The sequence below is a fragment of the Gekko japonicus genome, unplaced genomic scaffold (assembly GCF_001447785.1).
Source record: "Gekko japonicus isolate JY-2015 unplaced genomic scaffold, Gekko_japonicus_V1.1 scaffold188, whole genome shotgun sequence".
Taxonomy (NCBI): domain Eukaryota; kingdom Metazoa; phylum Chordata; class Lepidosauria; order Squamata; family Gekkonidae; genus Gekko; species Gekko japonicus.
The window spans coordinates 966,454-988,258 of NW_015163098.1; the positions used below are offsets into that span (position 1 = coordinate 966,454).

Sequence of the window (21,805 nt, forward strand, 5' to 3'; positions counted from 1 at the left end):
CACCACCCCCGCCCAATGCTGCTCTCCACAGGATCCACCCCCCAAATCTCCAGATATTTCCCTCCTTACAGCTGGCAACCCTACTTTCCCCTCAGCGCCTGTCGGTAGGCAACTAAGCTTGGCCCTGTCACCTATTTTGGCCTTTGGGAGAAAACACATTGGGGCCAGTCCTGATATGGTTGCCAACTCCAGATGGGAAATTCCTGGAGATTTGAGGGATGGAGGCGGAAGAGGGTGAGGTTTGAGGAAGGGTGGGACCTCAGACAGGTAAAATGCCATAGACTATTTTGGCCTTTGGGAGAAAACACATTGGGGCCAGTCCTGATATGGTTGCCAACTCCAGATGGGAAATTCCTGGAGATTTGAGGGATGGAGGCGGAAGAGGGTGAGGTTTGAGGAAGGGTGGGACCTCAGACAGGTAAAATGCCATAGACTCCACCCTCCAAACCAGTCAGTCCCTCATGGGGAACCATTGTTGCCAATCTCCAGGTGAGGGCTGGAGACCACTCAATTACAACTGCTCTGCAGAAGGGAGGGCAGAAGTCAGCTGAAGTCAAAGGGGCAGATGATGGTAGGTTGATGGTTAGCTGGGAAGGAGATGGGGTTACCAACTCCAGGCTGGGCAATTCCTGGGGATTTGAGGGGGGGAAGGGTGGGGTTTGCGGAGGGGTGGGACCTCAGACAGGTAGAATGCCATAGACTCCACCCTCCAAACCAGCCATTTCGTCCTGGGTAACAATTGTTGCCAATCTCCAGGTGAGGGCTAGAGATCACTCAAAATTACAACTGCTCTTCAAATAGCAGAGATCAGTTCCTCTGGAGAAAACAGTGGACTCTGTCATTATACCCTGCTGAGGTCGCCACAGCAAATTGACACTGTTTGCCCAAAGCCAGAGCACTCTCCCAGAGCCTCTTTCTAGATCTCGTTGTATTTATTTCCACAACGTGCCTTATTCCTAGTACCAATATAAAACTGTAATAATTTTTAAAAAGATGTAGGGAGAGTAACAATTACCCTTCTCCCATGACCTTCCTAAAAAAAGAAAGGTCTTTGCCTTCCTTTTAAATGCCATGAGAGCCTGCCTGATAAGATTCTCCAGAAAGGACATTCCACAGCGTAAAGTAAAGATGCTGCTCCTTGTCACTATTTTTTCTTCTTTTACTTCTGAAAGATTAAGTCCTTCAAGTATCAATAATGTCTTCATTGAATTAGTTGGTTTGAATAGGCAAGTTGACTGGTATCATTATTCTGATTTTTAACAATACTTTTGGCTTGCTGGCAGTTGATACCTAGCTGACAGACTAACATGATTTTTTTCAACTAGGCAAGTTAAACACTTCTTTGTGTATTCAGAGAGTGACATCTACAAAGCATTTTTTTCCTTCTTTTTGTTATTTAATTTTCACATACAACATAAAACAATAACAGAAACTATAAACAATGTAACAAAATATACATTAGACAGTCTTACGACTACTCAAACGTATACAACTAATGCAATATGGTATATCTTACATGAGTTAGTCTTAAATGTACATGAAATGTTTTTCTGTTACCTGTCACCACCCCCCACTTACTTGCTTTTGTTTATTTTCTGTTATTCCTCTGATTTTGATATGATTTGTGAGGAAGAGTGTGTGGAATTATAGTTGGCTGTATCACCTTTGATCTGAATTTACTGGAACACTGGGAGAAGGAGTAGGATACAGGGAGAAGAGTCAGTGCAATTTGTTGGCTGTATGTTTAAGATGTTGTCATGACCCCAGGGGGTCTGGACTTCGGTCTCTTGAGAAGGTCCAGGGTACCCTCTCAAGCCCATCCAAAATGCCCCTTTTACAGCCAAGAAAACATGAGCGTGATGACCAAGGCAGAGAAACAGTGAAACAGAAAGGGTTTATTTTTACAGTACTGGGCAGGGGAAAAACAAGACAAGACAAGGTGCTTTAAAAAGATATAACTGGTTAAAAGGCAAAATAAACAGAATCTAACGCAGCTACCTATTACTATTCCTAACTGGTTACTACTTCCAGACCCACAGCCTGCCTAACACACTGAGCCAAGTGGGGGATCTTTTCCTCTCACCAGACCGCAGAGAGAAGACGAAAGACCCCATTTTCCACAGTTAACAGCTAAAACCGAATCTCCTCACAGTATGCAACAGTCCCTTCAAAGAATCTCTGTACTCTGATTGGCTATAGCTCGTTGCTAAGCCTTATGGGAATTGTAGGCCGTCTGCTTTCACTGCCATGCAGGTCTCTCCTGGGACCAGGCCGCACCAGGCCCTGCTCCCAGTCCTGCACAGATCATGACAGATGTGAATTAAAGATTATTAGTTGGCATTTAAAGTGCTTTACACCTCTTAGTAGGGTTTTAATACTCCGCACTTAGGCATTACATAGATTTTGAAAACCCAAGTTCTATAGTATACTTTAAAATGAGAGGGTTTCTTTCCCTTGGCAAAAAGGAAATGTCCCCCAGTATGTCTCCCAAAGAGCCCTGTGCTCGGAAGGTCAAAGTTCGCTGGTGGCCCTGGCCCAAAAGATGTCCAACTGTCCTCAACTAGAGCCAGGGCCTTGGTTCCAGCCTGATGAAACTCTCTGCCTGGTGATATCTGCACCCTGTGGGACCTCATTCAGTTCTGCAGGACATGCAAAACAGAGATCTTCTGCCAGACCTACGGTTGAGGAGAGCAGTTATGCACATTGTGGTTCTCACTGTGGCTTCCTCCATGACTGCCCCCGATCCTTCCATGGGAAGGAGCGAACTGCATTTTTAAGCTAACAATTTGTTGCTGTTTTTATTGGTAAATTGTAATTTAACTATTTATTATATTTTTAATCCTGTTGTTCACCGCCCTGAGCCCTTCGGGGAAGGGTGGTCTATAAATTTAATAAATAGTAACAATAATAAAATATTTGATTCTCCAGTGACTAATGTTACTAAGAAGAAGAAGAAGAGCTTGAATTTATACCCCACCCTTCACTCAGAGTCTCAGAGCGGCTTACAAACTCCTTTCCCTTCCCCTCCCCACAACGGACACCCTGTTAGGTAGGTGGGGCTGAGAGCTCTGAGAGAACTGCCCTTTCAAGGACATCTCTGACAGAACTATGGCTTGCCCAAGGTAATCCAGCAGCTGGAAGTGGAGGAGTGGGGAATCAAACCTGGTTCTCCCAGATTAGAGTCCACGCACTTAACCACTACACCAAACTGGCTCTCAGGTACTAGCAGGTACTCAGCAGCAACAGTGCAACCTGAGCTTTCATTGGCGCATGCATGATGAAAGCAATGGTTGCTTGAATCTTCTTGTGTAAATTGTTCTAGTTCTACTGCCTGTAAGCTTTCCTTAAATTACAGATGATTAATAAAATTCTTTGAAGCCCTTTTGTACATCTACCTTCTTAAATCACAGCCCTTCTTATTGAAACTGATTTTGATTCCCTGTTCTGTTGAAAACTTGTTCTGTATAGAAAACTTAGACACAGGCCTGTCATGATGTGAGGAAATAATTAATTGGTTAGCTGTATTTACATCTTGATTTTTCAAAAATCATCTTCCTCAGGCTTAAAATCTGAAAAAGTCATAGGAAAGGAGTGAGGGGAATTTTAAGGCATTCAAGTTGCCTAAAAAATATAGAACATGTTAGGACCTCAGTGCAGTTGATTCCAGACTGATCTTGCCCTAATGAAAGTAGTGGAACTGTTCTATGGCTGCTACTGCTTTGGCTGATGAGAGGGGCCAGAGTATCCTTTCCCCTCTTCTGTTTAAGAGCTCAGTGTCTGATTCTTAAGTATATAATCAATTTCTCATAATCATAGCTAGGAATCTGTGAATGTTACGCTTTTGGAAGGAGATTACTTTACTGCAGCATTGTGGGCCCCTGAATATTATCCACTGGGGGAACCCTCATAAATCAAATACATAATTGCAAAAGGGGGTGTGATGGATGGGTTAGGTTCTGCCTCTCCGTAGGATCAGCCACTGGGAGATGACAGAATGTTAGGGAAAGTTACAGTTGCAAACAGCAGTTAAGAGAGTGGAGGAGAGCAGTTAAGGAGATGAAGGTGTGTCTGGCTGAGGGAATCCCTGGCAAAGAGCAGCTTAAAGCTAATTGGAAAGAAAAGTCAGTTTGTAACAAAAGATCCCAAATTCTGGAATAGAGAAACAGTTCAAAAGTGCAATGGAAAAGAAACATTGTGGCATCTACCTTCCTTCCTTCAGTGATATATTCAAACCATGAATAAAAGTTAACTCCTTATTTGTTTTAACCTGTAGGATGGCTGTCTCAGGAAAAGAAACTCTCCCACCCACCCGCATGGGCTAAGATCTCAGTCTCTGTATATTTTGGCTTATGAGTAATTGGTGGCAGCATGTGAATGGGATTGTATTGGATTCCCCAACCCCAATAACTCTGTTGTACGCACAGTTTATGAAACACTTTATACTCTGCCACTGACTAACAGGTTTGACTTGGTGGGTCCACTTAGCACTTCCATGGTGCATATGTTAAGTGCCATTTATGATTCTAACATCATGAATGTATTCAGGTATTAACTTTGGTTCATTTGTGACGTTTGGATGCATGCTGGGAAGGTAAAATGCTGAAAGAACAAAATGTTAACTTGCTATTTTTGCTGAGGCTTATGGGCTTTGTAGGCCAGCTATAACTGTGCATGTCTCTGGCTAAACAAACAACAGTGGCACCTTGTAAACCATATCAGCTATATAGATACTTTTAGAATTTTACAGTCTAAGAGAAAGAAACACTTATTGTTCAGCTAAAAGAAAAAAACTTTACTTGGGAAAGCCCAGCCTAAAAGGTTTTCTGCCAATCAGAGACCTGTTAGGTCAGAGTGCTGATGTTTGATGGAACAAATAATAATTATTTATTTATAAGCGTCATATGGAGTATAAAACCTTATGTCTCCCATTGTAACCTCAGGGAGAGCTGTGGGATCCAAAATCTTGTTGAACCCGTGCTTCCCTCCTTTATTATTAATAAAGTTCTAGATCTGGTTCTACTCTACAGGATCGTGCCGAGTGTTTTCTCAAATTGGGCCGGGGAACCACACTGTAGACGGGATTTCTGTCTTTCAACTCTGAGCAGTGTTTGAGTGAGGGGAAAATTATTAGAGGGGGCTGGGCTACCCTATCTGCTGATGCCTCTGGCTCTCTATGTATTTTAAAAGAGGCAAGAAGAGTAGTGACGTGTGACAGTCTGACCTACTTGTAACCCTGAACGGGGTGTGTGTGTGTGTGTGTGTGTGTGTGTGTGTGGAGGCTGGTAGGCACTCGGTGTGAGTGAGAAATGTCACGGGGCTGCAGTAAGGAAGGGAAATCAAGTGAAGCACCCACCTCCTTGTACAAACAGCTTGTAGGATTGGAGCCAATATGTTTAAAATTGTATTGCCTATTTCATGCTTGTTGTTTGTTTTCTACAATTGTGTAACTCAGCTAAATCTAAGCCTATTTTCTGTCTGTCAACATTTGCAGATTGTTTCTATATATACTTTGTTTACTATCTGTAGTTACTGCCACAGCTATTTAAATATTGATGGTTAAAATTGAGACTCTCCACTAGAATAAGCATAGGTATGCTTGGATATTTGGATATTAGCTTAAAATAACTGCTTCTTAAGTGCTGTTTATTCAAAGAAGATTTAAAATCTGGGTATTTTTGCCTGACACCACTTACCTATGTGTTGTAGGAAATCAAGCCCCCAGCCCATTATAACCATGGATACACTGATACTCTTGGGCGTAAAAGTCATATTGATGATTATAGCACATGGGATATCGTCAAAGCTACACAGTAAGTAGATTTAATTGGCATAAATTGTTGTTCCATATTAGCAATATATAGAAACCATATTATTAAAATGTCTGCTCATTGCATGACTGTTTAGAGAAAAACAGTATATGAATTCTTGAAAAAACAAGGAATAATGTTGATTGGTTATTTCAATTTAAGAGTGAAAACACAAATATGAAAAAGAATATAAAAGTATTACCACATTGAAAAGGGAAGATGAGGCTTTAAATAATGATACTGAACAGATAGTTGGCTGTGCTTGCCCTCAGTAGCATTGCTTCCAGCCCTTTTACAGCCAGCTACTAGGCCCCTCACAAAATTTAAGTGGAAAAGATAATTGTGGTTACCACAAGCCTGTCCTGAAACTTTGGAGGCTAGTCACAATAATATATTCCCTGCTGGGCTCAGGTGAAGAGAATGTAAATGCTAGCATTTTTTAGTGCGTATTTTGTGTGTGTATGCCTGGAAGTCATGGTTAACTTTTGGCGACCCCTATTGGGGCTTGGACATTTCAGAGAGGTGGCTTACTATTGCCTGCCTCTGTGTCCTAGCACTGGTATTCCTTGGAGGTCTCCCTTCCAAGCGTTTGCCTTGCCAAGGTCAGCCCTGTTTAACTTCCGAGATCTGATGAGATCAGGCTCGCCTGGGCTATCCAGGTCAGGGCAATGCTGGCATTTTGGAATTGGAATGCTTCCTCCGCCTTCTGCCAGGCTCGTATCTTCACTGTTTTTTATGCAAGTTAAGAAGATCATCAGAATTTTACAAGTGTGCAGCTCCTCTAGATCAAGAATTTTCTTCCTGCTTTTTAAAAAAGAATGTGTATTTGTTTTTAAATTATTGTCAGAAGAAGTTACAATAGTAGAAATGGTAGGAGGATTGCTAATAAAATTTACAATGTGTATTTAAGTAATCTCTGGATTATTTGAAAGCATGATCAAAATAGTTTCCATTAAATAAAAGGTAACTATTAAAAAAACCTAAAGTTGTTCTGATAGCACAATTAGCTTTTCATTTTTGATTTTACTCCTTTCCTGTGTTTCATATTATGATTTATAACTTCCTAATGGGTCTACTACATTTATAACTGTTGTGTTGAAAATGCTGAATACAGATATTTTTAAAAATGAACATATTATTCTTAGTGAGGAAACAGAATGAATGATAACTAAATCTGTCTGAGGTGTTTGCTTATGTTTTTGGCATGGAAATTATTTGGATTTATCACAAAAAACTAGAAATAGTATGAAACAGTGAACACATTGTAAAATGTGCAAAAACTGGAACTAAAGCCAGATTTTTAAAAAAGGCATGCCATACCAAAGTAAGATCAAGAAGGGTAGCCATGTAAGTCTGTCTGTAGCAGTAGAAAAGAGTAAGAGTCCAGTAGCACTTTAAAGACTCAACAAAATGTGCGGCAGAGTATGCACTTTCGTGAGTCACTGCTCACTACTTCAAATACAGCTAGAATGGGAGACCATCTGTCATATTTACTGGAAATGTTTTAAGTAAAAACATTTTTTTACAGACAGTTGTTTTGCTGGTTACACTTTCACTGTGTGTCTCACTGTGTTTTGTGCTAATGTTATTTAGCATCTGAAATCTGTCCACTTTCCAATAAATTGGATAGATGGACTTCCATTCTAGCTGTGAAGTGAGCAGTGACTCATGAAAGCTCATACCCTGCCACATATTTTGTTAGTCTTTAAGCTGCTACTAGACTCTTGCTCTTTTCTAATGCCCAAGTAACTTTCACTTCCCATACCTTGGTCCTGTTGTTAGGTTTTGCTTAGCAAAATTACAGTCTAGTGTAATTTCACATGATGTTTCTCAATCTATAATATTAGAATGAAAAAATAACAAATTTACAAATGGTATTAATGGGACAGTAACTCGGAAAAATTTCACCCTAAGATTCTGTAGAGAAAGATTATGCCTGGTGTTCTGAAAGTTAAACTGGATAACTGCTGAGAAGTATACATAGAGATGCTAGTTTTCGTTATGAATCTGAGGGAAAATCACTTTAAAAGGTTGAAAATGAACACCACCTAATGGTCTGAATAAGCATTGCTACCTTTATAATACCAGGCCAGTGTTTTATTTCTGAATGGGGGGAAATCAATAATATCGTTTAAAATGTATGGCTTATTGTCCATAAAGTTTTGTTGTTTTTCTTGCTTTAAACGGTACACAGTAAACATGCATATTTTACTCAGAAAGGAAAAAGCCTTTGTTGCAGCAGCTGTGGATGTGATGTGAAGTCATACAAGACTTTTCTGTGATAATTCAGCATGCTTAGAGTAGTCATATATCCAGGTGAAGAGTCTTTCCCTTTCCTTTCTTTGTGTTTTTGTTGCTAGTGTTTTTGTTACTATGGACTTATGTTATACCCATATCATACGGATGTACTCAGGGGGATGAAGTGGGAACTCAAGACAGCTTGAGCGAGTTTGGTGGCGTATTCACAACGAAGCTACAAGAGCATCTTTTAGGACATGAAGGCTCTGAAGAAAGGGTTCTACTCAGCTTCCATTCCTTCTGCTAGCTCACACCGGGCACAATTGTTTAGAGTCAGTAATTGACATCTCTCTCTGGAGGGACTCAAAAGAGTAGAAATTCAGCCATTAGCTGTGAGGCTTTTGCGAGCTTTTTTCTGGATAAAGTCCTGTTGCTCTGCCATGACCTGCCTGCCAGTATTGATACAGTAAATGAGCTGGAGGCCCCTTGGCCATCTTTGGATTCAATTTTAGACACCTTCAGCCTACTCTCCCCTGCTGATGTTGACAGGACAGCCGACCACATGCCTGCTGGATCCATGTCCCTTATGGTGGGTGAAAGCTTGTGATGAGAGGATAACGGGCCCACTGAAGGACATTATCAGCCTGTCCCTAGAAACGGGCCTTTCCAGAGGGTCTTAATAAGGCTGTAGGGATACTGCTCTTAAAAAAGCCATCACTGGATCCATATGATCCAGCCAGTTACTGCCCAGTATTGAACTTAACATTCCTGGGCAAGGTAATTGAGGGAGCAGTAGCTAGTCCAGCTTCCGCTCAGGCCACGAAGACAATGTTGGTTGCCCTAACAGACGATTTCCGTAGGCACCTGGATCGAGGCGGATTGGCACGGCTTTAGTTACTTGATCTCACGGCAGTGTTTGACATGGTCGATTATGATCTTTTGATCCATTGCTATGCCAACATGGGGATACGTGGGGTAGCCCTGCAATGGCTTTCCTCATTTCTCCATGGTCAGGGACAGAGGGTAGTGGTGGTGTGGGGAGACATCCTCTAGGTACTCACTATTATGTGGGGTTCCTCAAGGGGCAGTCCTTTCCCCAACATTGTTTAACATCTATAAGCACCCCTCGCCCAACTGGCTCGGAGTTTTGGGCCTGGGTGTCACCAATACGTGGGTGACACCCAACTGTATCTGCTCTTGGATGACCACCCAGATGCCACCCCACAACATCTGGCTGAGGGTTTGGAGGCTGTGGCAGGATGGTTAAGGAAGAGCAGGCTGAGACTGAACCTGGGGAAGATGGAAGTTCTGTGGCTGGGGGTTGGGATTCAGGCTCCTGGCTCTTGATGGGGCGCTGTTGATACCAGAACGCTCCATCAGGAGTCTGGGTCTGACTCTTGACACCTCCTTGACCATGGAGGTGCAGAACACAAATACTGCCAGACTGAGGCTTTACCATCTGCGCCAAGCATGGCTGCTGGCCCCTTTCCTGTTGTGCCCTGACCTAGACACATCTAATCCATGCAACAGTCCCCTCCAGGCTGGACTATTGTAACTCGTTCTACATTTGCCTGCCCTTGAGACTGACTCAGAGGCTTCAACTAGTCCAGAATGCGGTGGCGCGAGTACTGGTGGGAACACCACAGACAGCACACATGCAACCTGTGTTGCGCCACCTACACTGGTTACCGGTGGAGTACCGAGTCAGGTTCAAGGTGTTAGTGTTGACTTTCAATGCCTTGACTGGTCAAGGACCCACGTACCTTTGGGACTGTCTCCTCCAATATGTCCTCAGAAGAACACTGAGATGGGCTAGTAAGAACTTGCTGGTGATCCCCTGGCCCTGAGGAGGTCCAGTTTTCCTCGACTAGGGCCAGGTCCTTTTTGGTGCTGGCCCTGACCTGGTGGGACTCTCCGCCAAATAACATCAGAGCCCTGGATGCAATTCTGCAAGGCCTATAAGGCAGAGATGTTTCACCGAGCTTTTATTTGAAGGTAGCAACGGGAGGTTAAGACTGGCACCCTCTTTTCCTTCCTATGCCCCCCAGCTGCCCTGGTGTGGCTGGCAAAGAGGGATTATTATGTTACTATCTTGGATTGTTTTTTAATTATTGATTTACTGTTGGCAAATTTAATTATATATATAGATTGTATTTTAAATGTTTTATAAGGCTGTAAGTCACCCAGAGCCTGCTTGCAGGGTGGGCAATTCATAAGTTTAATGAAATAAATAAATAAATGTATGTGCAGCCAAGGGACAAAAATGTAACTGCAGGTATTTGTATAATATTTGGAAATTATTAGGACATTTTTGGAGGATTCACAATGCTCATTGTGTTTATCAAAATAATCTAGTCTGGCCAACGGTTTTACTCTGCTATGATAAAAAAGGCTATTTCAGGTCAATACTTAACTTTGTTTTGTTTATAAATCATTCAAAATAGAAGTGTTACTGCAGTTGATTATGTGGAACTGATTATTTATTTATTTATTTATTTAACTTTTACCCCGCCCTCCTGCCGAGGTGACTCAGGGCGGCTTACATACAACCAGTAAAACAGTAAGCATTTAATATAAAATACATAACAACTTAAAACCATTTGTATATATCACTGGCGGCTCAGTATAATAATGTGCATCCAGAACACCATCCACGGTACACCCACTTTAAATAGCTTCAGCTGGCAGGTCAGCACTGTCCTCTCCTACTGGAATGCTCTTGGATTCTGGAAAGTATATGGAAGGTATAGTGTAAACAAGAACAAAGCAAATTCTAATGCCCTCCTTAGATTCTACTATTCAGAAGGTGTGAACAAGAGCTAGTGTGCCATCGGGCATATGCACATCATGAGCCAGTTACAGCAGGGGAAGGAAAGAGGCCTCTGTTGAGTCAGGTTTCTTTTGTAGGCAAAGGCTTGGATTACAAGCAGAGTTATGCGAAAGGAAGAAAACTTCCCTAACTCTTCTCACTGAAGTCTTCTGTGACCACTAAAAGTGTCCTCAGGCATGTCAGTGGATGTGGAAGAATGCTGTGAGGAGCACATTGGGAGTCTGCAGAAGGAAGGAGCAGTTGGCAAAAATCTCCTTCCATTCTTTTGCAGATGGAAAAGTTTTTCTATCACAGGAGTTGCTGCTACACAAGCAGAATGGCACCCTAGCATCCAGGACATTGTCTACAGTAGGGGAGACCCTGTAATTCAAGATTCAAGCATGTGTGACTCTTATGAGCCTGAAGTAATAGAGTTGCCTCTGATTTTTTTCCTTCAAGGTATGGAATTTATGAACGTTGTCGAGAGTTGGTAGAAGCAGGCTATGATGTACGGCAACCAGATAAAGAAAACGTTACACTTCTGCATTGGGCTGCAATCAACAACAGATTAGATTTAGTGAAGTAAGTGAATACCTGACTTTATTTGATATTCATTCTTATACCTAATCATATATTTGTGTGTGTGCATGCGCACGTGTGCAAACATGTATTGGTAGAGCCTCAGCATGCATATGCAAATGTATCAGGAGGGCCACATTATGATAACATAGCAGGACATGTTATAGTTTTATAATTTACAAAATTTTTACACTACTGACTTTATGGTGTTTGTGTCATTCCCTTAAATGAACTATAGTACTTTTCACATTTGCCTGATCTGTGAAAAAGTTCTTTATTCCTGAGCTGTTCCCTAGCTGTTAAATGGATGGTGCTTAAAAATACCAATACAGCTTTCTGCAAACAAAAAAAAGAGATATCTGCCATAGAAAACAAGTGTGGTGTAGTAGTTAGCTTTTTGGGCTAGGCTTGGGAAGTCCTACAGTCAAATCCCTACTCAGCCAGTCACTCTCTCTCAACCTAATACACCCTATAAGGTTCTTGTGAAGGTAAAATAGAGTAGGGAAGAACAACACACACTGGCCTGAGCTCTTTCCAGTTTGATTCTTCTAAAGCACCCAGTTCAGAATTTCAGCTTGTGGGAAGGCAGCAAACTCCATTTGCTCAGGTATTGTTATTCAGGCAGCCCAATCCAAGATGTGTGAGGGGAAGCAGGAGGGCACATGAGAGCACAAAGAGTGATTAACACATGGAATTCACTGCCACAGGAAGTGGCGGCGGCTACAAGCATGGATGGCTTCAGAAGGGAATTAGATAAGCATATGGAGCAGAGGTCTGTCAGTGGCTATTAGCCACAAGGTATAGATAGGGGCTCTGGGGCAAGTGATGCTCTGTCTTCTTGGTGATTGGGGGGGGGGGGCCAACAGTGAGAGGCCTTCTAACGTCCTGGCCCCACTGGGGGACCTCCTGATGGCACTGGCATTTCTGGCCACTGTGTGATACAGAGTGTTGGACTGGATGGGCCTTTGGCCAGATCTAACATTGGCATCTCTTAAGTTCTTATGTTCATCACAAACCAACCATGTTAGTTCCTGTCATGAACAGAGGCGTGTTTTATGCTGCAGTCATACAGTAACCATGGATCTGAGACTGTTTCTTGTATAGATGCAAAATTTCAGTAGTTTTTAAATGTGTTTGTGATGTTTTCTGTAGTATTTTATGCTAAGATGCTTTGAGGGCCCTCATGACTATACAGTAGCGTGTAGGTTTGAATATAAATACATACATCCATATATACATACAATACATACAAATCCAGAATTCAGGTTTAACTCTGTATTCAGAGATATCCTTTGCATACATGCCTAGTTCTAAATATAGTTCTAAAAATCCAAATGTTATTCACTTGATAGTTTTACTGGTTAGGCATTGCAGAACTTGCGCCACCAGCTTGCAATGTACCTTTCATCAGTGCTGCTGTGCTTGCTCTCATTGTCTTTTGTTCTTGATAACAGTGTAGTGCTGGAACACTTGACTGACATTGGTTGATGTTGGGAAAATGATAGGGCCATTAGCAGACTCCTTATGCAATGTCTTAGGATGCTTTTAGTCACGTCATGGCCATGGATGTTGGTTCAGCCCTGCACCCGTTTGTCTGTTGTAAGGGTTTCTAATGTGTTATTATTGGTAGGCCTTTAATTGTCTGCATTTTTGCTGTTTATGCCTTCCACAATTAATGTTAATTTTTTTTAGCTTTTGTAATATTTCTTCAGATGAACAGTAATAATGAGATGCTTTGTATAGTAATATTTCTTCAGATGAACAGTAATAATGAGATGAAATGCATAACTTCCCTTATAAAATTTTCTTCACTAAGTAATCAATATTTATTACATGCCCATGATTGCTTCAGTTATGGAAGTGACTGATCTGATTTTTTGAGATATTTTTTCAACTTCCACAAGTCTCCCCCCTGCGCCCCCCATGTTAAGTTTCCTTTTATTTTTCTTAAATAAGCCAGTCATTAATAGGCAAGGAGGAAGTGAACTTTTGATTTCTACAGCTGTTTCTGATGTTTCATGATGACAGTGACTCCCACGGCTATATTTTGAATTCTTGAATTGCAGGTACTACATATCAAAAGGTGCTATTGTTGACCAGCTGGGAGGGGACCTAAATTCCACACCGCTTCATTGGGCGACAAGGTAGGGAAAAACTGGGATGTTTTACCTCCAGCTTGTTTTTCAGAGGCAATTGTTTTGTTTCATACTTGTTTTGGAGAAAGCTTACAGCCCAGGAGGGAAAGGACAAGTCTCCTGGCTTCTCAGGGAATGAACAGGAAAAGTCAGCTCTGCAGAGTGGGACTGCAGACTGAGTTTCCAAACACAAAACAGTTAGCTGGTAGGTTGTCAAAGGCCAAGGCCCTGGAAAAAGGCTTTGAGGTCAATGAAGGCAAAATCCATGACAAGATAAAAAATATAGTTATTTATTTAAAGTGCAAAAATATTAAAAGAAACAAGATTGTGAAGGGATAAAACAAATGAATCTAAGCATATCCAGCATAGCTAATACATAGTCAAAATTCGAAGTTAGCGTTATTGGTTCATCTCAGCAGTTAGTTCCAGCGAAGTAAAGATATCCAAGGGCATAGCCCTTCCAAGCAAGCAGTCAGGATAGATGCCGGTCACACAAAAGGAGCTGTGTAACTACTGACATGCTTCAGTGCTGAGAGGTTAAAAAGCCAGCAATATAGCAAAGGCTAACTAGATTTATGGAGAGGGTCTGTGATTGACCTTAGGCCTATTAGGCCAATCATAAACCTGAGAGATGATGTAACTCTCTGTATGTTGCTAAGCATGTGATGCTTTAAGGGATGGACCAGAGAGGGGAGAAATGAAACCATACTGCAGCTTGGCCTTTCCCTTTCCCACACAGGTGCCCCATAACTTCAGTTGCTTGGAATGTGCTAACTGGAAGGACCAAAGTAAAGTGCTACTCCCTAGCACTTCAGCTGCAAACAATTTAGCTGGCAAGGTCACTCTGTTCTAACTGTCTCTAACCGTCCCTGGAAAGATTTCTGTAGGCCTCCCTGCAACAAAAGATTTTATTTCTCAGAGCAAAACAAGGAACCATTTTTATTTACAGTCCTGCCTCACCAACCTTTTGGAGTTCTTTGAGAAACTGAACAAGCATGTAGACATTATATATCTGGACTTTCAAACGGCTTTTGACAAAATACCTTGCCAAAGACTCCTGAGTAAACTTAGCCGTCATAGGATAAGATGATGGGATCTCATGGATAAAAACTGGTTGAATGACAGGAAGCAAAGAGTAGGAATCAATGGACAGTTCTCACACTGGAGAGAAGTAAGCAGTGGGGTCCCACAAGGATTGGTATTGGGGTTGGTTCTATTTAATTTATTCATCAGTGATCTGGAACCAGGGGTGAGTTGTGTAGTGATACCAGATGACACCAAATTATTCAGGATGGTGAAAACCAAGGCCAACTGTGAAGCACTCTAAGAGGACCTTTACAAACTGGGGGATTGGGCAACAATGTTGCAAATGAAGTCCCATTTTGGTAAGTGTAAGGTGATGCACACTGGGACAACAAATCTCAACTTCAAGTATAGGCTAGTGGGGTCTGAACTTGCTGAAACTGAGAGGGAAAAAGATCTTGGTGTCGTTGTGGATAGCTCAATGAAAGTGTCAACCCAGTGTACTGCAGTGGTAAAAAAGGCAAACTCTATGTTAGGGATTCTTAGGAAAGGCATTGAGAATAAAGCGGCCAATATTGTAATGCCCCTGTATAGATCAATGGTGCAGCTTCATATAGAACACAGTTCTGGTCACTGTATCTCCAAAAGAATATTACAGAGCTGCAGGTTCCAGTTTTGGCGACTCACAGGTCAGACGTGTCCCATCGAGCTCTGATGGGGATTCGCCAAGGCACGGTGGACAGGATGGCAGCAATTCATGAGATAAGCCATGGGTGGGGGAGGAGTTGGGGATTCCCCCCCCCCCCGAAATTAAACGGTTCCTGAATGATAAACTGGGAGGGAAAAAGCGAAACTGACCGTGAGAAGGCAGCAAACGAGACCAAAAGGTGCAAAATAGTCCAAAGCGTTTTCAAATCGGAGAACTTTCATTTTAACTTTAAAAACTTTCTCCTTGTGTAAAGAATGTCTGGTTGAGGGAGAAGAATGGTGCCGGAAAAGAAGCCTCTCACAGGAAATAACCAACCAACGACTCCTTCCCAGACACAGGAAGCAGCTGCTGACTTTCCTAATACGCTTGCACTGGCATTGCGCCCTCTGCTGGAGCAGTTGTCAAATATCAACAGCAAGCTGGATGAAGTCCAAAAGCAATTTACACGGATGGATAAAAGAGCAGATAATACTGAGAAAGCCATTAAGAAAGTTGAGACAAAAACAAAAGATATTAAACAGAAACTGGAAGAAGTGGAAAAAGAGAGAATCTCATAAAGGTCAACTGTTGCAGCTCCAAATGGAAAGATCAATGTATGTCTTGCACTTTCAAGGCATTCCAGAACAAAAAGGAGAAAATTTAAAAGAACTTTTAAGCTAAGCATTAGCACCAGTGACAGAACTTAAACAAGATGTAGTGCAAAACGATATGGATCTGACTTATTGGACTTACTCAGATTTCATCAAGAATAAGCTACCTGATTAAGTATTTGTGAAATTCTCCAAGAGAACTACTAGAGAAGCTGTTTTGAAAGCTACATCTGGGAAAACCTTGAAAGTAAAAGGTGAAGAAGTGAACATTTTAAAGGATATTCCATTTGAGGTGCGGAAGCGAAGGCAACAATACAAAGACTTAACTTTCTTCCTTCATAATAACTCAATTTCATACAGATGGACATTTCCAGAAGGACTTGTGTTCAACTATAAAGATAAGAAGACCAAGAATGACTCTGTTCAGAAAGCCAAAAATTTTTTGGAACAGCAACAAAACCTGAACAAAGATGAAAGAAAGACAGAGGACAACAATGAAGAAGATGATAAAAGTGACTGTGAATCCGAAGATACGTCAAGTATCTCTGGCAATACCTCTGAGGTCTCGGATTCGGAAAAAGGAGTAGCTGCTCCCAAACCACTTAGTTAAACTGAAATACAAGAAGAAAAAGCATGGAAAATAAACTGGAAGTTCAATAGAACATAATTGATTATAAAGCACCTATAGATTTGTATTAAAGACTCAAGTCAGCTTTATCTAGAAATCAATACCTTGACATAGTACCTTTGTTATTATTGTAGGTCCGATATATAAGAATGTAACTTCTGAAACATGATCCTTGTCTTAATTTAGCTTCTGTATTAGTTTTAGAGCTTCCTTTGCCCCTTTCCCTTAGGATGTAGTATATAAAAGCAATTAAAATTATTTTTTAAAAAATATTGCAGAGCTGGAAAAAGTACAGAAGAGGGCAACCAAGATGATTCAGGGGTTGGAGCACCTTCCCTATGAGGAAAGGCTGAAGAGTCTGAGACTTTTCAGCTTAGAAAAGAGATGAATTTGGGGGAACATGATAGAGGTTTATAAAGTTATGCATGGGGTGGAGACAGTTGACAAAGAGAAATTTATCTCCCTCTCCCAAAATACTAGACCTTGAGGGCAGCCAATGAAACTGATGGGCAGTAGTTTCAGGACAGACGAAAGGAAGTACTACTTTACACAGTGAGTGATTAAAATATGGAATTTGCTGCCAGAAGATGTAGTGATGGTCACAGGAATAAACAGCTTTAAAAGGGGATAAACAGCTTTAAACTTGATTAGAAGAAGGAGGAGAGATTGGATTTATACCCCACCCTTCACTTGGAGTCTCAGAGCAGCTTACAAACTCCTTTCCCTTCCCCTCCCCACAGCAGACACATCATGGAGGATAAGTCTTATCAATCATGGCTACTAGCCATGGTGGCTGAGGCGAACCTCCACATTTAGAGGCACTAAGCCTCTGAATCCCAGAGCCAGGAGGCAATGTCAGGGGGAGACCTTGGCCTCTATGCCCTGTTGTTGGCCATCCAGAGGAACTGGTTGGCCACTGTGTGAGACAAGATGCTGGACTAGATGGACCATTGGTCTAATCCAGCAGGGCTCTTCTTATGTTCTTATGAAAAGACATTTGTTCTCCAGGCAGTTGGCAATCATAATGTAAAAATTCAGTGCTATGTCCTCCGGGCTGGAAATAAAGTTCTTGTTTGTGATTGGAGAGCGGATTAAACTGTCCAAGTAAATATAAGAATCACATCCTCGAATTTCTAAAGAGGAGATGTTTTCTGAGATGTGTGTTCAAACATTTTCAGGGACGTTGTGGAAAAAGTGAGTTCCTTGCCGCCCCCCCCAATCAATGTTCTTGCTAATAAACTATAAATAATTCTGCTTAGGGGATAGTCTGGGTTGATCTGTGGGGGAAGAGGGGTTAGTGGATATGGCCCTTTTCGCTCTAGGAGTATGTTTCTATTTAAGGATGTCTTTTTAAAAAAAATGTAATAAAATATTTTCTGTATCATGTATTCTTATTTTAGACAGGGTCATTTATCAATGGTTGTACAGCTAATGAAATATGGTGCCGATCCATCTTTAATTGATGGAGAAGGATGCAGTTGTATTCACTTGGCAGCCCAGTTTGGACATACTTCTATTGTTGCGTATCTAATAGCCAAGGGACAGGTAAATGTTTCTAATTTGTACTTTTTAGTGTTAGTTGTGTTTTATTGGGTTGTTCACTGTGAAACAAATACTGTATATCACAACATTCCAGGAATAACTAGTAAACTACTCTTGGATTCTTTTGTGACATAATTTAAAGCCATTAAGCATGACTAAATATAGAGCTGTTACAGTTATTACTCCATTTTTTTTCTCTTTTAAGGAAAAATGCTATTGGGGGTGTTTAATTAACTTGGAATAATTTTATGATACCTTATTCCCAGGATGTTGTATTGAAAATAGGTACTTCACCTTGTCTGCTGTCTTATGTATATGTGTAAAAATGCAGTGCAGCACCCATGCATTTTCATTTATATTTATTATTTTATTCGCTTAATTTATACCCTGCCTTTCTCCACAATGGGGACCCAAAGTGATTTTGCATTTGTAAAGCAGCAGATAATTAACATGAAATTCCATGTTCCATTGAAAGTTCATGGTCCATTCAAAAGCATCTCCCAAGCTCTGCAGTTGGCAGGATATAGTAACTATATTGATTAGTTAAGTAGAAGGAGCTGATAATGGCTGGAAACTAAATAATTATTTGAGCTGAACCTAAGGCTTACATATATCTGGTGGATTTTTGAATTTTTTTGTGTGGGGAGAAAACTCTCTTCCTACTTTTCTACTTAAACAAATTTTCTTATATGGTAGGGAGGTTTGCTGTTCAAGAAATAGAAGCCCAACACTTTCTTGGTTACATGGGACTAGCTGCACTTTGGATTCTGCCCAGCATGTTTATTCCCTCAAACTTTTCCACAAAATCTTACTGTTTGATCTTTGAATAGTGTATTGGGCAACTGGTTCATAAAAGTGACTGACTTGTAACAGCAGATGGTGCTATAGCATATTTTATTATCTCTTTTCTTGTAGTACTGCATTATCCTTTTGCAGTGAATGAGAATATCAGTTAATAGATTAAAAGTATTTCTGTCAACACTCTTTGTGTCACAGTCTAGGTTTTGATAATTCATTATGATTTATTGTCTGCTTCAGACATCTGAAAATTTGTTCCTCAGTGTTCTTTCTTTAATACTTTTACTTACATGGTTACCTTTTGCTCTTTTCATTAGGATGTAGATATGATGGATCAAAATGGAATGACTCCTTTAATGTGGGCAGCTTACAGAACACACAGGTAATTTTCTTATACAAAACTGAAATTATGTGAAATTTTTCATATTATTCAGAATATAAACTTTATAAAAAATATTTTATCTGTTAATTTATTCTTTTGGTTATGTTAGAGTCAAAAGCTTTATTTCTAAAAATTCATGAAAAGGATTCATCAACATCAGAGGAGTGTTGCCCTGACCTGGATAGCCCAGGCAAGCCTGATCTCATCAGATCTCAGAAGCTAAGCAGGGCTGACCCTGGCAAGTAATTGGATGGGAGACCTCCAAGGAATACCTGGGTTCTGGACGCAGAGGCAACCAATCAAGCCACCTCTCTGAAACGTCCCCACTAGGGGTCTCCAGAAGTCACCATGACTTCCAGGCATGCAAGCATACATACACACACAAAACCCCTCCAAAAAAAGAAAAATAAACATTAGAGGAGTGTTGTATGAGGAGTGAGATGAATCCCTGTTACTGAATACATTTTCCTTTGTGGTATTACAGTGAGCTAAGGATCTTCTTCCATCTCACAGGCAAACTAGGATGTCCTGATCATCCCACCTTCCCCATTTTTGTATCTAATTTTTTTTAATTGTTAGAAATTGTATTTGAAGTCTGGGGATTTTCTGAAAAGTTCAAATACATTTAAGACTGAACACTCGTCAGTGTTTTCTCTTATTATATATTTGTTTATTAAGATGAGCAGAATTTTTTTGGAAAAATTAATAAAAAGATTATTAAAAAAAAAGATGAGCAGAATTTTTAAAGATGGCTTTGCACTAATACAGAAGCTACATAATGTTCTGAAGGCAAGCACAATGGCATGCCTTTTACCATCCAGGTACTTTCCTTTTGTCTCTGTGTTCATGTCCGGAAGTAGGCTAGCTTGTTATTCTTCAAGTTTCATGTTGGAAGTACCCCTTGGGCAAGTAGAGGGGAAGAGTATTAAGTTATGCAATACAGACAAAATATCTTTATGTTCATTAAAATGCTAATGATCTCTCATTTTTTAATTCCGTGTACTCTCTATTGAACATTTTGCCTTGAGTAGAAACTGATCATTAGTACTTTCTTGGGGGGGGGGGCTCATTAGTGCTTTTTACTTTGGACAAAGAAATTTGACCTGTATTGCACGGATAATCTCTCCCCCCTCCCAGGTGATTATATTTATTTATTAGATTTATACCCTGCTCTCCCCACTGAGATCCTTTAATTAATATTTAATTTAATTAATTAACTTTGATTTTATTTTTTAGTGTGGACCCAACTCGGTTGCTGCTTACGTTTAATGTTTCAGTGAATCTGGGAGACAAATATCATAAGAATACAGCATTACACTGGGCAGTACTAGCAGGGAATACTACAGTGATTAGTCTCCTTCTAGAAGCTGGAGCTAATGTTGATGCCCAAAATATCAAGGTAAATATACTTGTTTTTAACTAGTGTGAAATTTAGTTGTCCTGTCCATAGATTCTTTGTTGTTTGCATTTCTTTCTAACAGATACATGCCTGCTGTCCTTTCTCATATTTATGTTCCCTTCCTCACCCTTTTGAATCATTTACTTCAGCCCTTACTCTTCCTCCCTACATGCAGCGGCCATGCACCCTATCTTTAGCACCCCTCTTTCCTTGTATCTTTTCCTCATGTTCATGCCTCTCCAGCATATTGAACAATTTCCAGCTCCTAAAATAATTGACTGAGTGATAAATTATGTGTTTAAAATTGCCTCACAAAAATATATATTCCTTACCACTTTCTACTGCCAAGGTTCTTCCTTTCACTTCATAGATTATGAACTAGCTCTTTATAGATTTTTATCTTTAAATATCTGTTCTAGTCTGGAACATCTGTGTTTTCTCCTCAATCATTGACAAGCAGCAGTTGGTCACAGTGCCTTTCTGCAGACATGTTTTTACTTAGAAAGCAACATAGTAGCAAGAGAAGTAAAGTAGTAGTCTTTATGCATTGTCTGAATTGCATTGTAATTTTTTGGAAGAGTGAATATGACTCAATCAGGTTTACTATTTGTGGAAGACGAAATCCATAGGAAGAGAAAAGGTCTCAGGTTTATTGTATCTGATGTGTTAAATGTTATATATATATGGGGCTGTGGCTCAACATGTGTTCTTTGGGTTCATTCCCTGGCATCTCCACTTAAAGGATCACTTTAGGAGATGATGCAAAAGACCTCTGCCTGAAACCCTGGAGAGTCAGAGTGGATAAGGGTAATTAATAGAACAATGTTTTGACTCAATAAAAGGCAGCTTTATGTGTCCACATAAAGAATATAAAGAAGTATGACCAGGCAGCTGACCTAAAATATTCTATTATGTATTATCAGTAAACCAGTATAAATACATCTTAGAAGTCCTGTGCTTTATCTATATATCTAATAGCCAACTTGCCCCCTCCGTGCGGATACTTAAATCAGCACGGAGGGGGCAGCTGGGGGGCCGGGGGAGGTTTGTGCACACGTGGGCCAGTCCCCACGTGTGCACAAAAATAAAAAAAGTTTAAAAAAATTTCGGGGGGATGTTTAAATCCCCCCGAAAGTGCAAGAGCGTCTCCTGCGCATGCGCAGGAG

General features: G+C 40.7%; 1 protein-coding gene across 1 annotated transcript in view; it reads left to right on the forward strand.

The window, feature by feature from the left end:
* The window catches only part of ZDHHC17 (zinc finger, DHHC-type containing 17), a 91,738-nt gene that overhangs the window by 15,854 nt on the left and 54,079 nt on the right, over positions 1 to 21,805 (forward strand). Inside the window, exons 2-7 of the mRNA XM_015406662.1 lie at positions 5,707 to 5,810; positions 11,314 to 11,436; positions 13,500 to 13,577; positions 17,919 to 18,063; positions 19,176 to 19,240; positions 20,477 to 20,639. Of these exons, the coding sequence (XP_015262148.1) occupies positions 5,707 to 5,810; positions 11,314 to 11,436; positions 13,500 to 13,577; positions 17,919 to 18,063; positions 19,176 to 19,240; positions 20,477 to 20,639 (678 nt within the window). The remainder of the gene's footprint in view (positions 1 to 5,706; positions 5,811 to 11,313; positions 11,437 to 13,499; positions 13,578 to 17,918; positions 18,064 to 19,175; positions 19,241 to 20,476; positions 20,640 to 21,805) is intronic.